Source organism: Staurois parvus, unplaced genomic scaffold (genome assembly GCF_062004578.1).
Source record: "Staurois parvus isolate SC_StPar_1 unplaced genomic scaffold, SC_StPar_1.0 ptg000288l, whole genome shotgun sequence".
NCBI lineage: Eukaryota > Metazoa > Chordata > Amphibia > Anura > Ranidae > Staurois > Staurois parvus.
In genome coordinates this window covers 936,318-957,517 of record NW_028318084.1, presented here as the reverse complement: position 1 = coordinate 957,517, position 21,200 = coordinate 936,318, and the positions used below count along the sequence as shown (strand labels likewise).

General features: G+C 43.3%; 1 protein-coding gene across 1 annotated transcript in view; it reads right to left on the bottom strand.

Moving 5' to 3' along the window:
• The window catches only part of ITGA9 (integrin subunit alpha 9), a 694,926-nt gene that overhangs the window by 63,139 nt on the left and 610,587 nt on the right, over positions 1-21,200 (bottom strand). Inside the window, exon 24 of the mRNA XM_089682391.1 lies at positions 15,130-15,255. Within this exon, the coding sequence (XP_089538517.1) occupies positions 15,130-15,255 (126 nt within the window). The remainder of the gene's footprint in view (positions 1-15,129; positions 15,256-21,200) is intronic.

The window sequence follows — 21,200 nt, the reverse complement described above, 5'->3', positions numbered from 1 at the left end:
CTTTCACTGAATAATAAAGTTAACCCCTAACTCCCCAGTGCCATTAGTACAGTGTCAGTGTTTTGTTTTTTTGCACTGATCACTGTATTGGTGTCACTGGGGATGTTAGTGACCCCAAGTCAGTTCCCTCCAGTGTCAGAATGTCCACTGCAGTCCCGCCATAAGTCGCTGATCGCCGCCATAAGTCGTTGATCGCCGTCATTATTAGTATAAAAAGAAATTAAAAATCCCAGTATCTTTCCCGCCATTTGTAAACGCTATAACTTTCATGTAAATCAATTAATTTACACGTATTGGGTTTTCTTTTAGCAAAGACATGTCGCAGAATGCATTTTGGCAGAAATTTATGACTAAATTTCATTTTTAAATTTTTTTTTACTGGACATGTTTTATAGCAAAAAGTCCAAAATAAAGTTTTTTTTTCCTCAAAATTGTCAGCCTTTTTTTTATAGCGCAAAAAATAAAAAACGCACAGGCGATCAAATACCACCAAAAGAAATCTCAATTTGTGGGAAAAAAAAAGAATGTAAATTTCATTTATGTACCATATTGCATGACCGCGCAATTGTCCGTTAAACTAGTGCAGCGCTGTATAGCAACAAAATGGCGTAAATTGCAGTATCTATACCATAGTTTGTAGACGCTATAACTTTCACACAAAGCAATCAATATACACTTATTGGGATTTTTTTTACCAAAAACATGGAGCAGAATACATTTTGGCCTAACTTTATAACTAACTTTGAGTTGCTATATATTTTTATAGCTGAAAGTAAAAAATATCGTTTTTCTTCCAAATTTTTTTTTTTGTTTATAGCGTGAGAAATAAAAAGCGCACAGGTGATCAAATACCACCGAAAGAAAGCTCTATTTGTGTGAAAAAAAGGATGTAAATTTTGTTTGGGTGCAGCATTGCATGACCGCGCAATTATCAGTTGAATTAGTGCAGCGCCGAGTAGCAAAACAAGGCGTGGTCATTAAGGGGGGTAAATCCTCAGGAGGGCAAGGGGTTAAATACACTAAGCTCTTCAGGACATTGGACACTATTTCCTTTGTACACACAGCTGACTCTTTAACATCAGAGAATGGCAACAGCACACAGTCTTTAGGATCTCTCACAACTGTCTATACTCACAAATGTCTTCAGACGATTGGCTGCCTCCTTCCAATGCCTTCCAGACACTTTCTCCCTGTGATAACAGACCAGTTCCACAGAAGACATGCCTACTCGGTCAGCTTCAGCAACTTCCAGAAAACCTGGCCCTCCAGCTCGTCCAGCTGGGACCGTGATGATCAGCAAACAGGAGGCAGGTTGCCTGGGGGGCAATCATCCCCCCGTGCTGTGATCTCCTCCTCAGAGACAAGACACCTCTGTCCTAAATCTCAACCTATTTATACACTTCCACAGCACGCACCCGTCCCTTCTTCCCACAGGGATTGGCTGAGAGGGTATAAATGTTCACGCTGCTCATCTGCCTTATTCCACACCTATGTTCTAGAACCATCCAGAGAGTTCTGGATCCCAGCAGGAGCAATCAAACCTGCAGCCTGTTAAACAAAGAACAGACCTAAACAATCACAAGCAGCCACAATGATTACAGTGAGCCAAACTAAATTTGCCTAACAAGAATGCAGCACCACTGGATACAGTGAGCCAAAACTAAATTTACCTAATCCTAGAAACTATCTGGGGGGGGTGCTACTTCATCTATGTGTTGACTTTGCACATGCGTAAGGAACTGGGGGGCAGGCTACAGATAGATGGACCACTGTAGCAAGTAAATACCACGTAGCCAATAGGCAGGTCAGACAGCCAAAAGCAGCTATTTTCTGTATCCAAGGTTTGTTCTTTAATTCCCAGATTTCTTCACAAGGGCCAGAAAGTTCAGTACATGCTTTAGGGAATGCAGTCCTTTGGCAAAACTGTGGGCCTTGGGTGCCTTCAAACAGGATTCTGTGTTTTGATACTTACTCAAGTTAGTGAATTCAAATATTTTTTGAAGACTGATTTCAAGTGAAATGATTTTCCAGTGGTGTACTAAGGGGGGGAAGAGGGGTGCATACTCTGGGTGTGATAGAGTCAACCGACATTTTTTTTATTGCACAGCACAATGCAACAAAAACAAGATTTCTGGTGGCTGCAGTACAGAGAGTTGGCATCCACCGGTCACACGAAAACAGCAGTTTGGAGGTAGTAGTGGGCTCCTCCTCAGTTCTGGTCATATGATATAAATACTGAGAGGTCTGCATTGGAGAAAGCAAGGAGGGGAGGTGTGTCAGTACTGAGGAGGAAAGAGGTGACTGTACTGAGGGGTCTGTACTTTGGGTTGGGTGGCTTTACTGAGGGGTCTGTCCTGGTGGTAGTGATGGTGTCTGTACTGGGGGAGAAGGGTGTCTGTACTTAGGGCTCTATACTGGGGGTGGTGACTGTACTGAAGAGTCTGTGCTGGTGCTCTGTGTGTGCGTGTATGGGGGAGTAGGTCTTTACTAAGGGGTCTGTGCTGGGGGAAGTCTGTATTGTGGAGTCCGTACTGGGATAAACGTTGTCTGTACTGAGATGTTTGTGTTGTGGGTCCATCTGTACTGAGGGGTCTGTGCTGGGGAAGGGGAGTGGGTCTGTACTGAGGGGTCTGTGCTGGGGAAGGGGAGTGGGTCTGTACTGAGGGGTCTGTGCTGGAGAAGGGGAGTGGGTCTGTACTGAGGGGTCTGTGCTGGGGAAGGGGAGTGGGTCTGTACTGAGGAGTCTGTGCTGGAGAAGGGGAGTGGGTCTGTACTGAGGGGTCTGTGCTGGAGAAGGGGAGTGGGTCTGTACTGAGGGGTCTGTGCTGGAGAAGGGGAGTGGGTCTGTACTGAGGGGTCTGTGCTGGAGAAGGGGAGTGGGTCTGTACTGAGGGGTCTGTGCTGGAGAAGGGGAGTGGGTCTGTACTGAGGGGTCTGTGCTGGAGAAGGGGAGTGGGTCTGTACTGAGGGGTCTGTGCTGGAGAAGGGGAGTGGGTCTGTACTGAGGGGTCTGTACTGAGGAAGGGGAGTGGGTCTGTACTGAGGGGTCTGTACTGAGGAAGGGGAGTGGGTCTGTACTGAGGGGTCTGTGCTGGAGAAGGGGAGTGGGTCTGTACTGAGGGGTCTGTGCTGGGGAAGGGGAGTGGGTCTGTACTGAGGGGTCTGTGCTGGAGAAGGGGAGTGGGTCTGTGCTAGGGAAGGCGAGTGGGTCTGTACTGAGGGGTCTGTGCTGGAGAAGGGGAGTGGGTCTGTACTGAGGGGTCTGTGCTGGAGAAGGGGAGTGGGTCTGTACTGAGGGGTCTGTGCTGGGAAAGGGGAGTGGGTCTGTACTGAGGGGTCTGTGCTGGAGAAGGGGAGTGGGTCTGTACTGAGGGGTCTGTGCAGGAGAAGGGGAGTGGGTCTGTGCTAGGGAAGGCGAGTGGGTCTGTACTGAGGGGTCTGTGCAGGAGAAGGGGAGTGGGTCTGTGCTAGGGAAGGCGAGTGGGTCTGTACTGAGGGGTCTGTGCTAGGGAAGGCGAGTGGGTCTGTACTGAGGGGTCTGTGCTGGAGAAGGGGAGTGGGTCTGTACTGAGGGGTCTGTGCTGGAGAAGGGGAGTGGGTCTGTGCTGGGGAAGGGGAGTGGGTCTGTGCTGGGGAAGGGGAGTGGGTCTTTACTGAGTTTATTTCAATTACATCAGTGTTCTGCGGTATGTTTTTGTATCTCCCTTGAGGCACAGTCATTAACCACTTGATGACTGTGCTATAGCTTGGTTGTCTAGTTCTGGGAGGGTGTCATATGACGTCCTTCAGAACTGCGCCTACTGCTCGCCCCCTGGGGCATGCATCCGGCAAGTTCTGCGAGTGCTGCATACGTCGGACATAGGTGATCACATGCCATGGTAAAGGGCTAATCACAGCGCCCTTTTACCAGGTGATCAGCTGTGTCCAATGACACAGCTGATCACATGATACATATAGTTGCCAGTTACCGGCTGCACTTTACTCATGCTGTCATAGTGTGAGGAAAGAGAAGAGCTGGTAATCGGCAAGGGTATTTAAAAATCAGAGGCAGTCCAGTGCAGCCCACAGCCTTAATAGTGTCCATCAGTGCAGTCCCAACAGTGTCCATCAGTGCCGCCAGTCAGAGACCATTAGTGCAGCCTCATCAGTGTTTCTTCGTCAGTGCCCTTCAGTGCAGCCTAACAATGCCCATCAGTGCAGCCTCATCAGTGCCACCTAAGCAGTACCCATCAGTGCAGCATATCAGTGCCCATCAGTGTAGCCTCACCAGCGCACATCAGTGAAGGAGAAAAATTACCTGTTTGCAAAATTTTATAACGGAAACTAAGAAAAAACAATTTTTTTCCAAAATGTGTGGTCTTTTTTCATTTGTTTAGCAAAAAATAAAAAGCCCAGTAGTGATTAAATACCACCAAAAGAAAGCTCTATATGTCTCAAAAAATTATAAAAATGTTCTATGGGTACAGTGTTGCATGTCTGCGCAATAGTCATTCAAAGTGTGACAGCGCTGAAAGCTGAAAATTGGCCTGTGTCATATGTGTGCTGTGTATAGGGGGAGTGTTGGCATATACTGGTGATTGTAGTATATGCCTCTATTTTGGATATAAAACTAGCCCATACCAGGGGCGGACTGACAACTCATGGGGCCCCCGGGCAATAGGGGATCATGGGGCCCCTGTGTCCTTGCCCAAACTCAAAAAAGCCTATGAAAAAAGGTACCAGGGGCATCTCATGGGGTCCCCTACTGACCCCGGGCCCTCGGACAGTGCCCGAATTTCCAAATGGTCAGTCCGTCCCTAGCCCATACTTACCTCCTGAAAAAGTGGATTAACTCTGAGAAACATGTTGAGTGATGTCTATGGGTCCACAATGATATCTACATAACCACATATGATGGATTACGTTTAATGACATATACCAATATTGTTATGATGGCAATTAAATGTCAGATGGGAACAGAAGTATGATGGCCTATTACACTGTTCAACAAATTTTTATTTTTTGCCAGTTTTGGAAACAAAAGGATCCATTTCTTAATGAATTTCACATTCTGAGTTCAAATATAACAATGAAATTTGTCAATTGGCTCTAGTTTTTCTGTAAACGGAAAATTTTCTACTATAGGCGTAATGACTACATAATGCACAATAATTATATAGATAGATGTCTTTCCACAAATATAAAGCAAGTGATATTGACTACATAACAAAGCCTAAATGGCATAATATATTGCATAGGATTACCAAGAAAAATTATAGCCATAAGCTAAGTTGAATCATTTTAATACTTAGGATTCTCACTAGTTTTGTCTTCAGTTTGTGTCGGTTTTGCTTCTCTTGGCTTTTCTCTTGTATTCGAGGAAAGGGCTATCTCTTACAACTGCATGTGACTACACGCTTCAGGTTCTTCCTCACTTGACTCAACCACGAAGGATTCTGGTGCTTTAGGAATTGGTAGCCCCTCTCCATGAGGAACTGGACGTATTGCCGATGGAATATTTGGATAGTGCACAGATAAATTTTTCTTCTTATTTAGCCCTTTTACAATTGGAGGCACCATACAAAAGTAACAATTACTAACATGATCTGTTGGCTCTCTCCAAATCATTGGCACAGCGAAAGGCATAGATACCTTTTTTCCATTCAACCATTGCTCCAGTGCCGTCCCACAAGAATTGCAGCATATATGTGGTGCCCAGCTCTTGTCCTGGTCTCCTATCTTGCAGCCAAAATACAAGTTGTAGGCTTTCTTAATCATTCCTGTTATCCTCCTTTTTTGTGAGATAAAAGTTATTTCACCGCAGATATAGCAGAAATTATCTGCTTTATTCACACAAGTTCGAGGCATTACTGAGTAGCCTATATAAGCATAAAACGAAATGTAAAGACGCTGTGGAACTACAATCAGCTACAGATACTGCAGCTTTTATGCAGTGAAGTGATGCAATTAAAGGCTAATATTGCATCATCTCAGTATACATGCAATTTTCTATTGGTCACCAGTATCAATTGCGCAATATGCAGCTGAAGTTGCATCATAATTTTGAATGGCTTACGTCATTAGATGGGTGAATATATCATGGAAACTAGAGCCAATCAACATTTTTTAGGGTCATTTTCGTTTTAAGGACCCCAAAATTATGTAAGATTAGCTAATTTTATGCCCAAAACTTTTTACCTGTTGAACAGTGTTATTGATTGGTTTTCAATGTCATAATGTGTTTTTGTTTTTTTGGTTTTTTTCAAATGTATTAATACAATATATATATTTGTAAATTTTAAATTGTAATCTGGGTACCTTAAAAATCAGTGTGATACATTTTTTTATAATTCTGGGTTTCTGTATCATTTCAATCAGTATTATATGTGGCCCTCTGTCAGGACCGTACTTGAGGCCCCCTATTTTAAGCGCATTTACTGCCTTTGTTTTAAAGTAATGGTCTACAAACTTCAATATTCCCAAGAAGGACTAAGCCCTTGAGGAGGAGGAGCCTTCCTAAATCTGAGTAGATCAAAGTGTAGGTGTGCCAAAAGCACAATATCTGATCACAGCATGCTTAAAATTTTGTCCTTTTGTTTGCTTCAAATATCCATAAATGCCAACACATTTTGAAGGTCTTAAAATTCCCTTTGTAGGGCTTATATGCCTGGAAACTTGCCCAGAAACACTACATAAATGACTTAGATATCACCATGACAAGCTGCATGAGCAGTGAATACAATGAAAATCCACATTCTTGCCATAGCCCTGGTCATACCTCCATCAATGCAGATGCAAAAAAAAAAAAAACAGAGCTTAAATACTTCAGAAACAAAACACACATTATCACGCACCTACTGTACAATGGTCAATATCAGTACCACGTGGAAAAAGTGACGACATCGTTGTTAAAAGTTCAATATCATGTATGCATTTTTTTGTATGCAGTGTAAGTTTTATCTGTTTTAACCCATGTCTCATTGGGTTCTCTAAGACGAATTCTCATGTCTCATTGAGTTCTCTAAGACGAATTCTCATGTCTCATTGGGTTCTCTAAGACGAATTCTCATGTCTCAGTGGGTTCTCTAAGACGAATTCTCATGTCTCATTGAGTTCTCTAAGACGAATTCTCATGTCTCATTGGGTTCTCTAAGACGAATTCTCATGTCTCATTGGGTTCTCTAAGACGAATTCTCATGTCTCATTGGGTTCTCTAAGACGAATTCTCATGTCTCATTGGGTTCTCTAAGACGAATTCTCATGTCTCATTGGGTTCTCTAAGACGAATTCTCATGTCTCATTGGGTTCTCTAAGACAAATTCTCATGTCTCATTGGGTTCTCTAAGACGAATTCTCATTTCTCATTGGGTTCTCTAAGACGAATTCTCATGTCTCATTGGGTTCTCTAAGACGAATTCTCATGTCTCATTGGGTTCTCTAAGACGAATTCTCATGTCTCATTGGGTTCTCTAAGACGAATTCTCATGTCTCATTGGGTTCTCTAAGACGAATTCTCATGTCTCATTGGGTTCTCTACTTCAACCTAGCAGGTTGATGAGAATGTACCAAAACTAAAAAGACAAAGTGAATGTATCCCACACCTCTAAAAATATATTAAATACAAAATATATGCGCTTATGTTGTGCACCATGAAAAATATGCTAAAAGGGAGTGGCTGCTAGCAGTGTAATTGTGTTTCCACAACCAATATATCTGTAAAAAAGAAGAAATTATATTGTTACCCCTCCCACTCCAAAATAATTCAATATGTGAATCTTTAACCACTTGCCCTCCTGAGGATTTACCCCCCTTAATGACCACGCCTCTTTTTGCTACTCGGCGCTGCACTAATTCAACTGATAATTGCGCGGTCATGCAATGCTGCACCAAAACAAAATTAATGTCCTTTTTTTCACACAAATAGTTTTCTTTCGGTGGTATTTGATCACCTGTGCGCTTTTTATTTTTCACGCTATAAACAAAAAAAGGCCAAAAAGTTTGAAGAAAAACAATATTTTTTACTTTCAGCTATAAAAAAGATATAGTAAACTCACAGTTGGTTATAAATTTAGGCCAAAATGTATTCTGCTCCATGTTTTTGGTAAAAAAAATCCCAATAAGTGTATATTGATTGCTTTGTGTGGAAGTTATAGCGTCTACAAACTATGGTATAGATACTGCAATTTACGCCATTTTTCTGCTATACAGCGCTGCGCTACTTTAACGGACAATTGCGCGGTCATGCAATACGGTACATAAATGAAATTTACATCCTTTTTTTCCCCACAAATTGAGCTTTCTTTCGGATGTATTTGATCGCCTGTGCGGTTTTTATTTTTTGCGCTATAAAAAAAAGTCTGACAATTTTGAGGAAAAAAAAACAATATTCTGGACTTTTTGCTATAAAACATGTCCAGTAAAAAAAAATGCAAAAATCAAATTTAGTCATAAATTTCTGCCAAAATGCATTCTGCGACATGTTTTTGCTAAAAAAAAAACAATACGTGTAAAATAATTGGTTTACGTGAAAGTTATAGCGTTTACAAATGGCGGGAAAGATACTGGGATTTTAAGGTTTTTTTTATACTAATAATGGCAGCGACCAGCGACTTATGGCGGGACTGCGGCGGACATTCTGACATTGGGGGGTACTGACTTGGGGTCACTGACATCCCCAAAAACACTAATACAGTGATCAGTGCAAAAAAAAAAACACTGACACTGTACTAATGGTAATGGGGAGGAAGGGGTTAACTTTATTTTGCAGGGAAGGGTTATAGGAGTGAGGGGAGTGTTTTACTAGGGGGCGGGGGGGTGTACTGGGCGGGACAAGGCTGATCGAGAAAGAAAAACTGTTCTTTCTCGATCAGCTCATCCTCGAGCTGACAGGGAAGTGACAGACAGCACAGCTACTGCAGCTGTGCTGTCTGTCACTGTTTGCCGCCGTTCGCCGGGAAACAGCCGCTAAGGACCGGCTGTGACCCGGTGACTCACATCTGCGGCGGTGATCGGCAGGACAGATAGGGCGGCGGCGCACCTCGCGCGCGCCCCCTATTTGTTTACAAAACACACGGTTTAAAACGTGGTTTTGCCTGCGAGTGCCGCCCTGCCGCCGTATATCTACAGTGGTTGGGCGGCAAGTGGTTAAGGATAATGAAGCACGGGAAAAAAAAAATTATATATATATTCCACAAGAGAATATTAATAACAATGACAATCAGTGTCCATGCATATGTTGTGCGTTTCTTCTCCAATTGCCATTACTGCATTCCACCTCTTTTGATACTTCACATCATTGCATTCCACCTTTTGTGATATTCCACAACAACATACATGGTGATGCCCGCCACCGTTCACCACCGTGCTCACCTCCAACATTGGACCTGTATGGTTACGGGTCTCAAACGCCTTATTTGGGACTCCTTCCAATAACTCTTCTGTTAATGCAGCCTCAGATGTTTATTCATAAGGTATTCAAACACAAGATGCGTATGTTCCAATACGTTGTGATCTGGCCCTTTAAATCACAATCTCTTCTTCTTTTGAATTATGCTCGCATGTATATATGATTTATATATAAATATTTTTAACACATAGGTGGAGTCAGGAGCTAGTAAAATTGTAAACAGAAGTGACGCGGGAGCCATGGCCCCGCTGTCTGTGTGATATCCTGTGCATTTTTATAATCTATTGACTTTATGGGTACATACTGCACTGTGTATTACCTTTTTTGCTTTATGCAAGCATGAAGCATGGCGACCACTTATTGTTATCTCACATATATATTCTTATTATTATAGCCAAATTTACCCCCCTAACTCCTCCCACAGTTTTTACACTACATAGACAGTAATATACCGAAACGTGCGGATTGTTCCCGATTGGTGTGCTATTACTTTGTGGAACGTTTCGCCAAATGGTTCACGAAATATCGGCGTTTTTGTGGTGAAATTGGTCCCATAGGTATGAATGGCGGAATGTTCAAAACTAGAGTGGGAGCTGACAAATGCTAGAGTGTGAGCTGAAAAATCAGGACATGATTTCTAAACTGCCATCACTCCCTCATTTTCAAGCCACTCCACCCAGTTACTCCGCCCACTCCAGTTGTAGACTACTGGTGGAGGCAAGAACACTTCACACAATTTCCCCAGAAATTGTAGCTTTTCTAGTTGTTATTAATATTCTCTTGTGGATATACAGGGTGCAGCAACATAACTTCCTTTTTTGAAATGCGTGCCATTCAGGCTGTAGCGGCCATAGCGGGGCGGGAGTGGTCTCAGACGACAGGCATAGTTCTAAAGTTTTTGTTCTCTTCCAGGTCAGTCATCATCATGCGTTGGAACAGTGAGCAGCGTGCGTTTGCCGTAGAGGCCTACTTTTTGAACGGATTTTCTGTGATCGCAACCCAATGCGCCTTCCGACATCGCTTCAATGTAGCCCCGTTGGGCCGCGCCCCAGATCGGAAATCAATTGTTACGTGGGTCACTACGTTTAGACAAACCGCGAGTACGACAAGGCGAAGAGCTGGAGTCCCTCGACCCATCAGATCACCTGAGAACATCGAAGCAGTGAGAGCTTCAATCTTGCGATCCCCGCAGCGTTCTGTGCGCAAACATGCGTCTGCCCTTGGACATTCGGAAAATTGCCAACATACCTGCTGCTATGCTGGTAAGGGTCATGAAAAACGCCAGAAATCGGCTTATTTAGTGTATGGACAATGGGGGGCGTCACCTACCTGATATGATTTTCAAAACTGTGTAAAACAGAACTTTAGATATGTACCTACATTATTAACCTCCTTGGCGGTTTTCCCGAGTGTAGCTCGGGGTAGAATTTCTATACCAAGAACGGTAACCCCGAGCTACACTCGGGCTTACCATGTAGCGTTCTCTGGGGGTCCCTGCGGCACTTACCTTGTCCTTCGCTCCCACGATGGGTCCCCTGCAGCGTCCCCGTCCATCTCCTCCGGCGGATACCGGCATCCGGCTCCTGTGTTCCGGTCCCCGTGACGTCGGAACGTTCGGGCGGCGGAACCGGCGGGAAATATGAAATTTTTAAAAAATGACATTTTTGCTGTCATTGCTTTTTCACTGCATTTCACATACATTTTGTCCCCACTGCTTTGTCCTGCGCCCTGCCTGCATTTTGAATGTTCTTTCTGCCTGGAAACTTAGAAAAGTCCATGGTGGCCAAAAAGCGTCCCTTTACGTCAAAAGCGGTTTTAGAACAGCGATAGTAAATCAGAACCACTTGCAGAATTGAGTGATAATGATTTGTGGGGAAATTCGTCATCAGACACTGAAAACGATTTTGCGACTTTGCTCAGCGATGTGCGAATTTGCATCTGTATTTCAAATTTCAGTGTTTTTGGTTTGATTATATTATTGAATTCAATTTATTATTATTATATTATTATTTTTTATGATTATTTATTAAATTATAATTTATGATTTTGTGTTTCAAGTTTTATCCTATCCGGGATGTTTACTAGACTCTTGTTCGGACAGATTTCAGTGAGTTATTCCTAAAAATTACAGCCTACAATAAAAAAACGACATATTTCCATGCAAAAAAATGGTACCGCTTTTGGTACAAAATTCCTGACATAATCATACCGCCAGGGAGGTTAAAGACAATAAAAACAATTCTGATTCATAAAATGGGTTTTATTGCGTTTTGAAAAAAGGAAGTTATGTTGCCGCACCCTGTATATATAATTTTTTTTTTCGTGGTTAATTATCCTTTAAGATTCACATATCGGATTGTTATTTCTGACTGGGAGGCGCAGCAATATATTTTCTTCTTTTTTCAAAAATGTACCAAATCTGTCCCCTGAGTGTGTGCATGTGGGTGAACCTGTATCAGCATTGTAAAGATATTAGACTGATTTTGATGTACCCTACAACCACTGCATAATATGTTTTTACAATATACATACATATAAGGTGCAGCGCTAAAATAACATAAATAAAAACATCATATTATAGCATAAAATAGAGTGCAAATATCAGATCACACTAAGGTGAACTTGAGTGAATAAAAAGTCTTGCATATTACCTCTTTATTGTTTTTACAATATACCACATAATTATACCTAGAGCCTGTTTGTAAAACACCCTTGCTGTATCTTTATTCCGATCTTGGTTACTGATCACAGTAGCTCATAAATCACTTTACATTGCTTTCATACATTCCTGCAGTATTCATTGCAGAAATCTTTTTTGCCAAGCTTTTAAATGAGTGTATTAATGGGAAACAGAGCATATGTTTCAAACCAGCAGATTGCTCTGTTCTGCAGTTTCTTAGTGTTCCCAGACTGAGCTGACTGTAGGGTTATCTGGCATACAGGTGTAGTAAGAATTCACTATTCAGTCTCTCTACAGAGAAGGCTATATGCAAACAGACACACATCACTACCAGAAGGATGAATGTTGAGACAACCTCCCATTTTCAAACCTGTTGATAATATTATCTACAACTTGGACAACTTCTGTGTGCGGTACAGAATGCTTCTGACAGTCAATAGTGCTTATTTTATTACCACCCTCTAAGAAAACCCTAAACTGCCCGATCTGTTCATCATTACAATTCTCAAATCAGGCCATTTACAGTTGCAAAAAAAAAGTATGTGAACCCCTTGGGATTACGTGGAGTTTTGCATGAATTGGGCATAAAATGTGCTCTGAACATCATCTAAGTCACAACAATAGAAGAACACAGTCTGTTGAACATAATACTACACAAACATTAGATGTTGCCATGGTTTAATTGCACATAATATGTAAACATTCACAGTGCAGGGAGGAAAAAGTATGTGAGGCCCTAGCTTAATGACTTCTCCCAGAGCTAATTGGAGCCAGGAGTGAGCCAACCTTGACTCCAATCAGTGTGATGATATTGGATGTGTTGCTGACAGCTGTCCTGCCCTTAAAAAACACACAACTGTTTTGGGTTTACTGGTTTCAAGAAGCACTGTCTGATGTGAACCATGCCTCGCAGAAAAGAGCTCTCAGAAGACCTACCATCAAGAATTGTTGACTTGCATGCAGCTGGAAAGGGTTACAAAAGTATCTCCAAAAGCCTTGATGTTCATGTGTCCACGGTAAGACAGACTGTCTACAAATGGAGAAAGTTTAGCACTGTTGCTACTCTCCCTAGGTGTGGTCGTCCTGTAAAAATGACTGCAAGAGCACAGCACAGAATGCTGCATGAGGTAAAGAAGAATCCCAGAGTGTCAGCTAAAGACCTACAGAAATCTCTGGCACATGCTAACATTTTTGTTGACACATCTACAATAAGTAAAACATTAAACAAGATTGGAGTACATGGGAGGACACCACGGAGGAAGCCATTGCTGTCCAGAAAGAATATTGCAGCACGTTTGAAGTTTGCAAAAGAGCACCTGGATGTTCCACAGCACTACTGGCAAAATATACTGTGGACAGATGAAACCAAGATTGAGTTGTTTGGGAAGAACACACAACACTATGTGTGGAGAAAAAAAGGCACAGCACACCAACATCAAAACCTCATCCCCACTGTGAAACATGGCGGAGGGAGCATCATGGTTTGGGGCTGCTTTGCTGCCTCAGGGCCTGGACAGATTGTTGTCATTGATGGGAAAATGAATTCCAGAGTTTATCAAGACATTTTGCAGGAAAACCTACGACCATCTGTCCGCCAACTGAAGCTCTGCAGAGGATGGGTGATGCAACAGGACAATGACCCAAAGCATACAAGTAATTCAACAAAACAATGGCTGCAACAGCACAGAATACACCTTCTGGAGTGGCCCAGTCAGAGTCCTGACCTCAACCCGATTGAAATGCTGTGGCATGACCTTAAGAGAGCGATTCACACCAGACATCCCAAGAATATTGCTACACTTACACAGTTTTGTGAAGAGGAGTGGTCCAAAATTACTCCAGATCGTTGTGCAGGTCTGATCTGCAACTACAGGAAACGTTTGGTTGAGGTTATTGCTGCCAAAGGAGGGTCAACCATTTATTAAGTCCAAAGGTTCACATACTTTTTCCTCCCTGCACTGTGAATGTTTACATGTTATGTGCAATTAAACCATGGCAACATCTAATGTTTGTGTAGTATTATGTTCAGCAGACTGTGTTCTTCTATTGTTGTGACTTAGATGACGTTCAGAGCACATTTTATGCCCAATTCATGCAAAACTCCACTTAATCCCAAGGGGTTCACATACTTTTTCTTGCAACTGTAAGTGGACATGAGGTGATCACCTTGACGTTTTGGCTTTAGTTGCAATTTAATGTGCTATATACAAAATTGTATCTACTGCAAAGGCCTGAAATTTTAGTCAGCGAACCTGAGGACAGAAGAGGGTATTCTGGATGTCAAGGTGGAAACCCCAAAGGCCCAGACAAATATGCACACTATTCAATTTGCGCCTTCCCTTACTTCCTATTTTATATCTGAAGATCAACTGTAAACTTAATAAAAACTGTCCTCCCATCACCTATCCACTGGTAAATGCTTGTAGTAAAAGGATAGGGTGGCAGAGGAAAGAATGAAAGAGCTTCATGAAAACATCATCCAAAATCACCAGGATGGTGTCACCTTTTTTGTACGCACTGCAAGCATTTGTACGTATTGCTGAAATACATATTGGATCATTTTGCACAAACTGGTTGCTCATCTATAATCCTGAGCTCATAAAATCTGTGAGTGAAAGCTTCTTGCTATGTAGCTTTCTACACAATGTGATATCTATGCTTCGACTTTTGTGATTATTGAAGTTACTATCATTATTACGGGGTTTCTTTTACACCTCATTATACTTGTTATGCCTGCCCATGGGCAACAAGCAGCGGGAATTATTGTAATTTCAGACCGTTATATTTATATTGCCAACATTTTAACATGTATAACCAGGGGCGGACTGACAACTCATGGGGCCCCCGGGCAATAGGGGATCATGGGGCCCCTTGTGTCCTTGCCCAAACTCAAAAAAGCCTATGAAAAAGGTACCAGGGGCATCTCATGGGGCCCCCTACTGAACTCGGGCCCTCGGGCAGTGCCCGAGTTTCCAAATGGTCAGTCAGCCCCTGTGTATAACTTACTTTACTTAACTTACAGAACGATTTCAGACTTATTAAATAAAATAAAAAAAACACTTACCAACACCTTCCGGCCTGACTTTGTAAAGAAGGCAAATATAGTGTGGAAAATGTTCTCTTTGTCTTGTGGGATCACACATGGTGCTGGATTTTTCTTAAATGTACACTGTGATTTTTCTTGACTGATCTAAACAAAATAAAATTAAAAAAAAACGCAAAGTTGAAATTGCACATTATTTCTCAGGGCACATGACTCTGAATCCATTCACACTGCTACGTACTACACATGTAATATGCACAATTTACGCATTGCTGCATGTGCACTAGACTCTTTGTTTGCACAATACATATGTAATGTTTTAGTGCTTCCAGTCTGCTTTGTACAAAAGGTAGAAAATACTCTGCACACATAGTAAATGCACCATTTCTAATACTTTTACTACCTCTATATTGCAAATACAAATACATCCATCTCTCTCTTACCCCTCTTTTCCTTCCCTCTCTTTATATATTATATATATATATATATATACATACATATACACACACTATATTGCCAAAAGTATTGGGATGCCTGCCTTTACACACACATGAACTCTAATGGCATCCCCGTCTTAGTCCGTAGGGTTCAGTATTGAGTTGGCCCCACCCTTTGCAGTTATAACAACTTCAACTCTGCTGGGAAGGCCGTCCACAAGGTTTAGGAGGGTGTCTATGGGAAGGTTGGACCATTCTTCCAGAAGCGCATTTGTGAAGTCAGCCACTGATGTCTGTCGAGAAGGCCTGGCTCGCAGCCTCCGCTCTAATTCATCCCAAAGATGTTCTATCGGGTTGAGGTCAGGGCTCCGTGCAGGCCAGTCAAGTTCCCCCACCCCAAACTCACTCATCCATGTCTTTATGGACCTTGCTTTGTGCACTGGTGCGCAGTCTTGTTGGAACAGGAAGGGGCCATCCCCAAACTGTTTCCATAAAGTTGGGAGTATGAACTTGTCCAAAATGTCTTGGTATGCTGACACCTTAAGTTCCCTTCACTGGAAGTAATGGGCCAGGACCAACCCCTGAGGAACAACCCAACACCATAATCCCCCCTCCACCAAACTTTACACTTGGCACAATGTAGTCAGGCAATGACTGTCCTCCTGGCAACTACTAAACCCAGACACGTCCATGGGATTGCCAGACAGAGAAGCGTGATTTTTCACTGCAGAGAACACGTCTGTCCAGTGGTGGCGTGCTTTACAACACGGCATCCGACTCTTTGAATTGTTGCATTTGCATTGATGCAGCTGCTCAGCCATGGAAACTCATTCTATAAAGCTCTTTATGCATTGTTGCTGTGCTAAACTAAAGATAACATGAAGTTTGGAGGTCTTTAGCTATTGACTCTGCAGACAATTGGCGACTTATGCACACTGTGTGCTTCAGCATGCATTGATCCCGCTCTGACATTTTATGTGGCCTACCACTTCATGGCTGAGTTGCTGTTGTTCCCAGTTGCTTCCACTTTTTTCACAACATCACTGACAGTTGACCGTGGAATATTTATTATCAAGGAAAGTTCATTGATGGACTTATTACACAGGTGGCAACCCTATCAAGGTACCACGCTTCATTCACTGAGCTCCTGAGAGCGACCCATTCTTTCACCAATGTTTGTAGAAGCAGTCTGCATGCTTAGATGCTTGATTTTATACACCTGTGGCCATGGAGGTGATTGGAACACCTGAATCCAATGATTTGTAGGGTGTCCCAATACTTTTGGCAATACAGTGTGTGTGTGTGTGTATATATATATATATATATATATATATATATATACACACCTGCACACATTTGCATACATACACACACCACTCATGTACCAAACTCATAACATTTCTACCACCGCTTGCCTATATGTGAAACAAGATCATGCTGGTTGAACTTCATATGTCACACTGTGATATACTACACCTGCTTATATATACTTACTGATCATATAATATTTGTATACACGTTTTGCTTGAAAAGACACCGATTTTTGTGCAATCTACTGGAGAAGGGGGCAGTCTAGCACCTTTGCCCTGGGCGCTGAATAACTTTGTTCTAGCACTGCAACCACAACATGGATAGCCAACGTTCCAGTTTAGAGTCATGGTCAAGGCCTCAGAGGTGTAGGGAAAGTGATGTAGGGGCAGTAATCAAAGTCACTGTAGGCAGGCAGCAGAAAGAGTCTGAAGATCAAAATGCCACGTGCCTTTTGACAAACAGAAGCAGCTTTGAGATAATTTCTTGACAGTGTATGGCAAGAAAGAGAGCTTTATGCATGACACCCCTCAGTGTTAGTCCCACAGTGATAACCCCTTCCCTGGCAAAGCTGATAAGAAATGTGCGGTTATTATTTTCCCCTTTAGAAGCCTGCAAAGCATTGCACCCACGATTAGTGAATCACAGGTACAATGTCAGGCTCCTGCAGACACTTATTACAGCTTTCTTGCCTGTACCTCTATATCAATTTTCTGTTATAAAGCTGAAGGAATCAGCACCCTCGTAGTTCATTGAGAATCACAAGCCATCTACTACAGTTTTTTTTTCATTCATTCAAAGACTCCTGTGAATGAATGATGCAGCTGTGTGAGTGGAACCCCCACAAAGATATACCAATTTTAAAATGTGACAGCAGGGACAGAGAGAGGATCCTCGCCCGCTGTCACAGGGAAAGGAGTGAGGAGGGTGAGCAAGGCACCAGCTGGAACATGTATGGCCAGACTAACCATAGGGTACACCGGGCATTTGCACGGTGGGCTGTGGCCGATTTGATAGGCGATGCGGCACATGGAGGAACCGATCCGTTCATTTCTCTCCTGCCACCACTGAATACCCGCTTCTCCTCCTCTCCCTCCTGCAGGCATTCAGCGGTGGAAGAAGAGAAATGGACGGATCGGTTCTTCTGTGTGCCACCCCGCCGCCCATCCTATCCATCTTCTGCTGCCCCGAGCTCCTTTGTACTTGACCTATGGTTGCCACCCCCTCACAGCGCTGCTGATACAATCCTCCCTTCTCCCACCAGCTCCTGCAAGAGATCTGTTAGGAAGGGGAAGGTGTCGGTAAATATGTTATTTCCTTGTCTGAATGGACAGTCAATGATCGGTACCGATCATGACTTTATCCAATCATAGCTGAGCAGGGACGGACTGAGCTGGGTGGCAATTGCCCCCTGGGTGTTCTCATGCAACTGTGGCTCCCCAGAGGCTGCAGGGCTCTGAGTTGAGAGAGTCTCTCTCCCACAGCCCAGAACCAGCACTGACAGTTTTCCTTCCCTTCTTCCATGGATGGAAGAGGAGAGAGAGAGCTGTTTCTGCTCCTCCTGCCCTCTCCACCTGTGTCTGCCTTGCCCACACTCCACGGCAGTTTTGTGCCTCAGAGAAGGGGATGTGTGGGTGGGAAGGCCATCCATCCACTGTTTGTGAAGTCTCCCCCCTCCCTTCTCTCTTCTGCCTGTCAGGAATGGACTCAGCACTGGTGGTGGGACTCACCTGCCGTGTGGGCTGCAGTGCCAGGGCTGACCAGCGGGTGCTCTCAGCAGCCAGAGGCTCACTCCTGTAGTCAGCCAACACCTGGGGCTGATTGCAGGAGGTGTTTTTAGGGAATGACCAGGCCTGTAATCTGGGCTTTGGTGTATGTTTCCCATGAGCCCCTGTACCTGGTATCCTGTGTTCCTGCCTCGTTGCTGACCCTGCTTTGATCCTGACCTCTGCTGACCGTCTCCTGTTGAATCCCTGGCTTGCCTGACCATCCTTCTGCCTGATCCTCGGTACTGCGCTGCCCGCTACCTGCTGAACCTGGCTTGTGACCCCGACCATTCTCTGCTTGCTCCTCCTGTACCACGCTGCCCGCACGATACCGACCCGGCCTGTCTGACTACACTTACTTCACCCGACGATCCATCCATCCTGCACGGATCAGCTTTAGTAAGTCTGCCTGCCTCTTCCCATCAGACTCCATTCCTGCACTCCCCTGCCAGTACTCTCTACCACAGCTGGATGCACTCGGGGGTCGCGACCTGGTTCCAGTCTGCACCAAGTCCATCCCCACCATCAGGGGCCCTGGTGAATAGCAGGCTGGGACTTAGACCCCATGCCCTAAGGAAATCCGTGCTGTGGGCTGCTAGAGACACTGCCAGGTGGCACCTGACAGTACCTTACGGCCTGCCTGACCATCCCACCTCTCCAGTCTGACTACGCCTGTGTTCCTGAAGCCTGCTACTTCCCTGTGTCAGTCCACACACCTCTGGTCATACCTGGAGCCCTGACACTGCCTCTCAGGAAATACTCTAATTTAAAGGGTCCTAGGGTACTCCCTTCCTTACTTCCTTCCCTCTCTCTTTCTCCTCTTTCTTCCTCTATCTCTTCCTTCCTATCTCACAAAAGCACCCCAATGGGGCTCCTAAAAAAATTGTAAAAATAAATCTATAAAAAAAAAAAAGTAAAATGGTTAAAAAAAAACAAAACAACAACTACTGACAAGAGTGTTGGAACTATCAAGGTCATAAAGGTTGCATTTAGGCTTGGGACTGCTCAGTCTAAAATGCCCGGGCCTATTTTTTGTCACAGTCTGGTTACATGGTATATGGTACATACAGTGTCTTGATAAAAAAAGCATTCATACCCCTTGAAATTTTCCACATTTTGTCATGTTACAACCAAAAATGTAAATGTATTTTATTGGGATTTTACATGATTTGCACGATTGGGTATTTAAAGTGCTCACCTTGTTTACTACTACTCATGTTACTACGTAAATAGCCTCTACTCATGTTTTGCATTGTATTGGTATTGTTCTGTCACATGTTCTGTCCCCCTTTGTAATGTACAGCGCTGAGCGAACTATTGGCGCTTTATAAATACTGTATAATAATAATAATAATACTCCTTTAGTAAATCAGCCCCAATTTATAAAATTGTTTCCAGGCAAGAACTTCTGTAAATTCACATTAATGTAACCAGTCTTTTGTATGATACAAATCCATGAGATGAAAGAAAGAAAGAAGTTGTAACTTTCTAGGATTTCTTTTTTTTTTTACAAAACATTCTTAGCAAATTAGCCATGCCACCTAAAAATAATAATTTGTAAATTATAGAACATGTTTTTGGTTAGATGACCTGGCAATTGTAGCTATCAATGGTGGCTGTGTCTAAACAGTTCAATATATCCTCAATCAATATCTGTTTCAAGAAACTATATGTTAAATTATGCTTGACTATGTTCTTTAAACATGCCCTACACAGCAAAAAAAGGTTAATTAAAGACACGTGACATCACATAGTAGCATATAATAGAGCCAAATTAGTAAGTACTTGGTGCATACCAGCACGCACGGTGACTTTCTTTGAATGCGTCTACATTTAAAAATAAGGGTTCTTGTTGAAGCGGAATAAAACTGAGTCAAGCCAAGAAAAGCAGATGCACAAACAGACTTGGCTTGATGGAAAATTCTTACTGAAAATCTTTGCAGATCTTTTGCCCTGTGACTCCAATTTAAAAGCAGCACAAATATGTGCTTCAATGGTCAACAATATATTTTTCAAACAGTTGATTTACATTTACTACACACTGGTCTCCTAACATTTAAGGTATATGCACATGGCAAAATGAAATTACAACACCTAGTAAGTAGGCTTTTGCTGACAGAACCTAGTAGCCAGGGGCGGACTGACCATTCGAGCACTCGAGCACTGCCTGAGGGCCCGGGGTCAGTAGGGGGCCCCATGAAATGCCCTTGGTACCTTTTTTATAGGCTTTTTTGAGTGTGGGCAAGGACACAGGGGCCCCATGATCCCCTTATGCCCGGGGGCCCCATGAGTTGTCAGTCCGCCCCTGCTAGTAGCAAGATCCTGCCGAAAAAAGTGTATATTGTAAGAATGTAGCTTTGGAGCAACACTTACATATGCATAACAGGGGCGGACTGACCATTAGGAAACTCGGGCACTGCCCGAGGGCCCGGGGTCAGTAGGGGGCCCCATGAGATGCCCGGTACCTTTTTCATAGGCTTTTTTGAGTTTGGGCAAGGACACAGGGGCCCCATGATCCCCTATTGCCCGGGGGCCCCATGAGTTGTCAGTCTGCCCCTTGTGCATAATTATACAGTGTTAC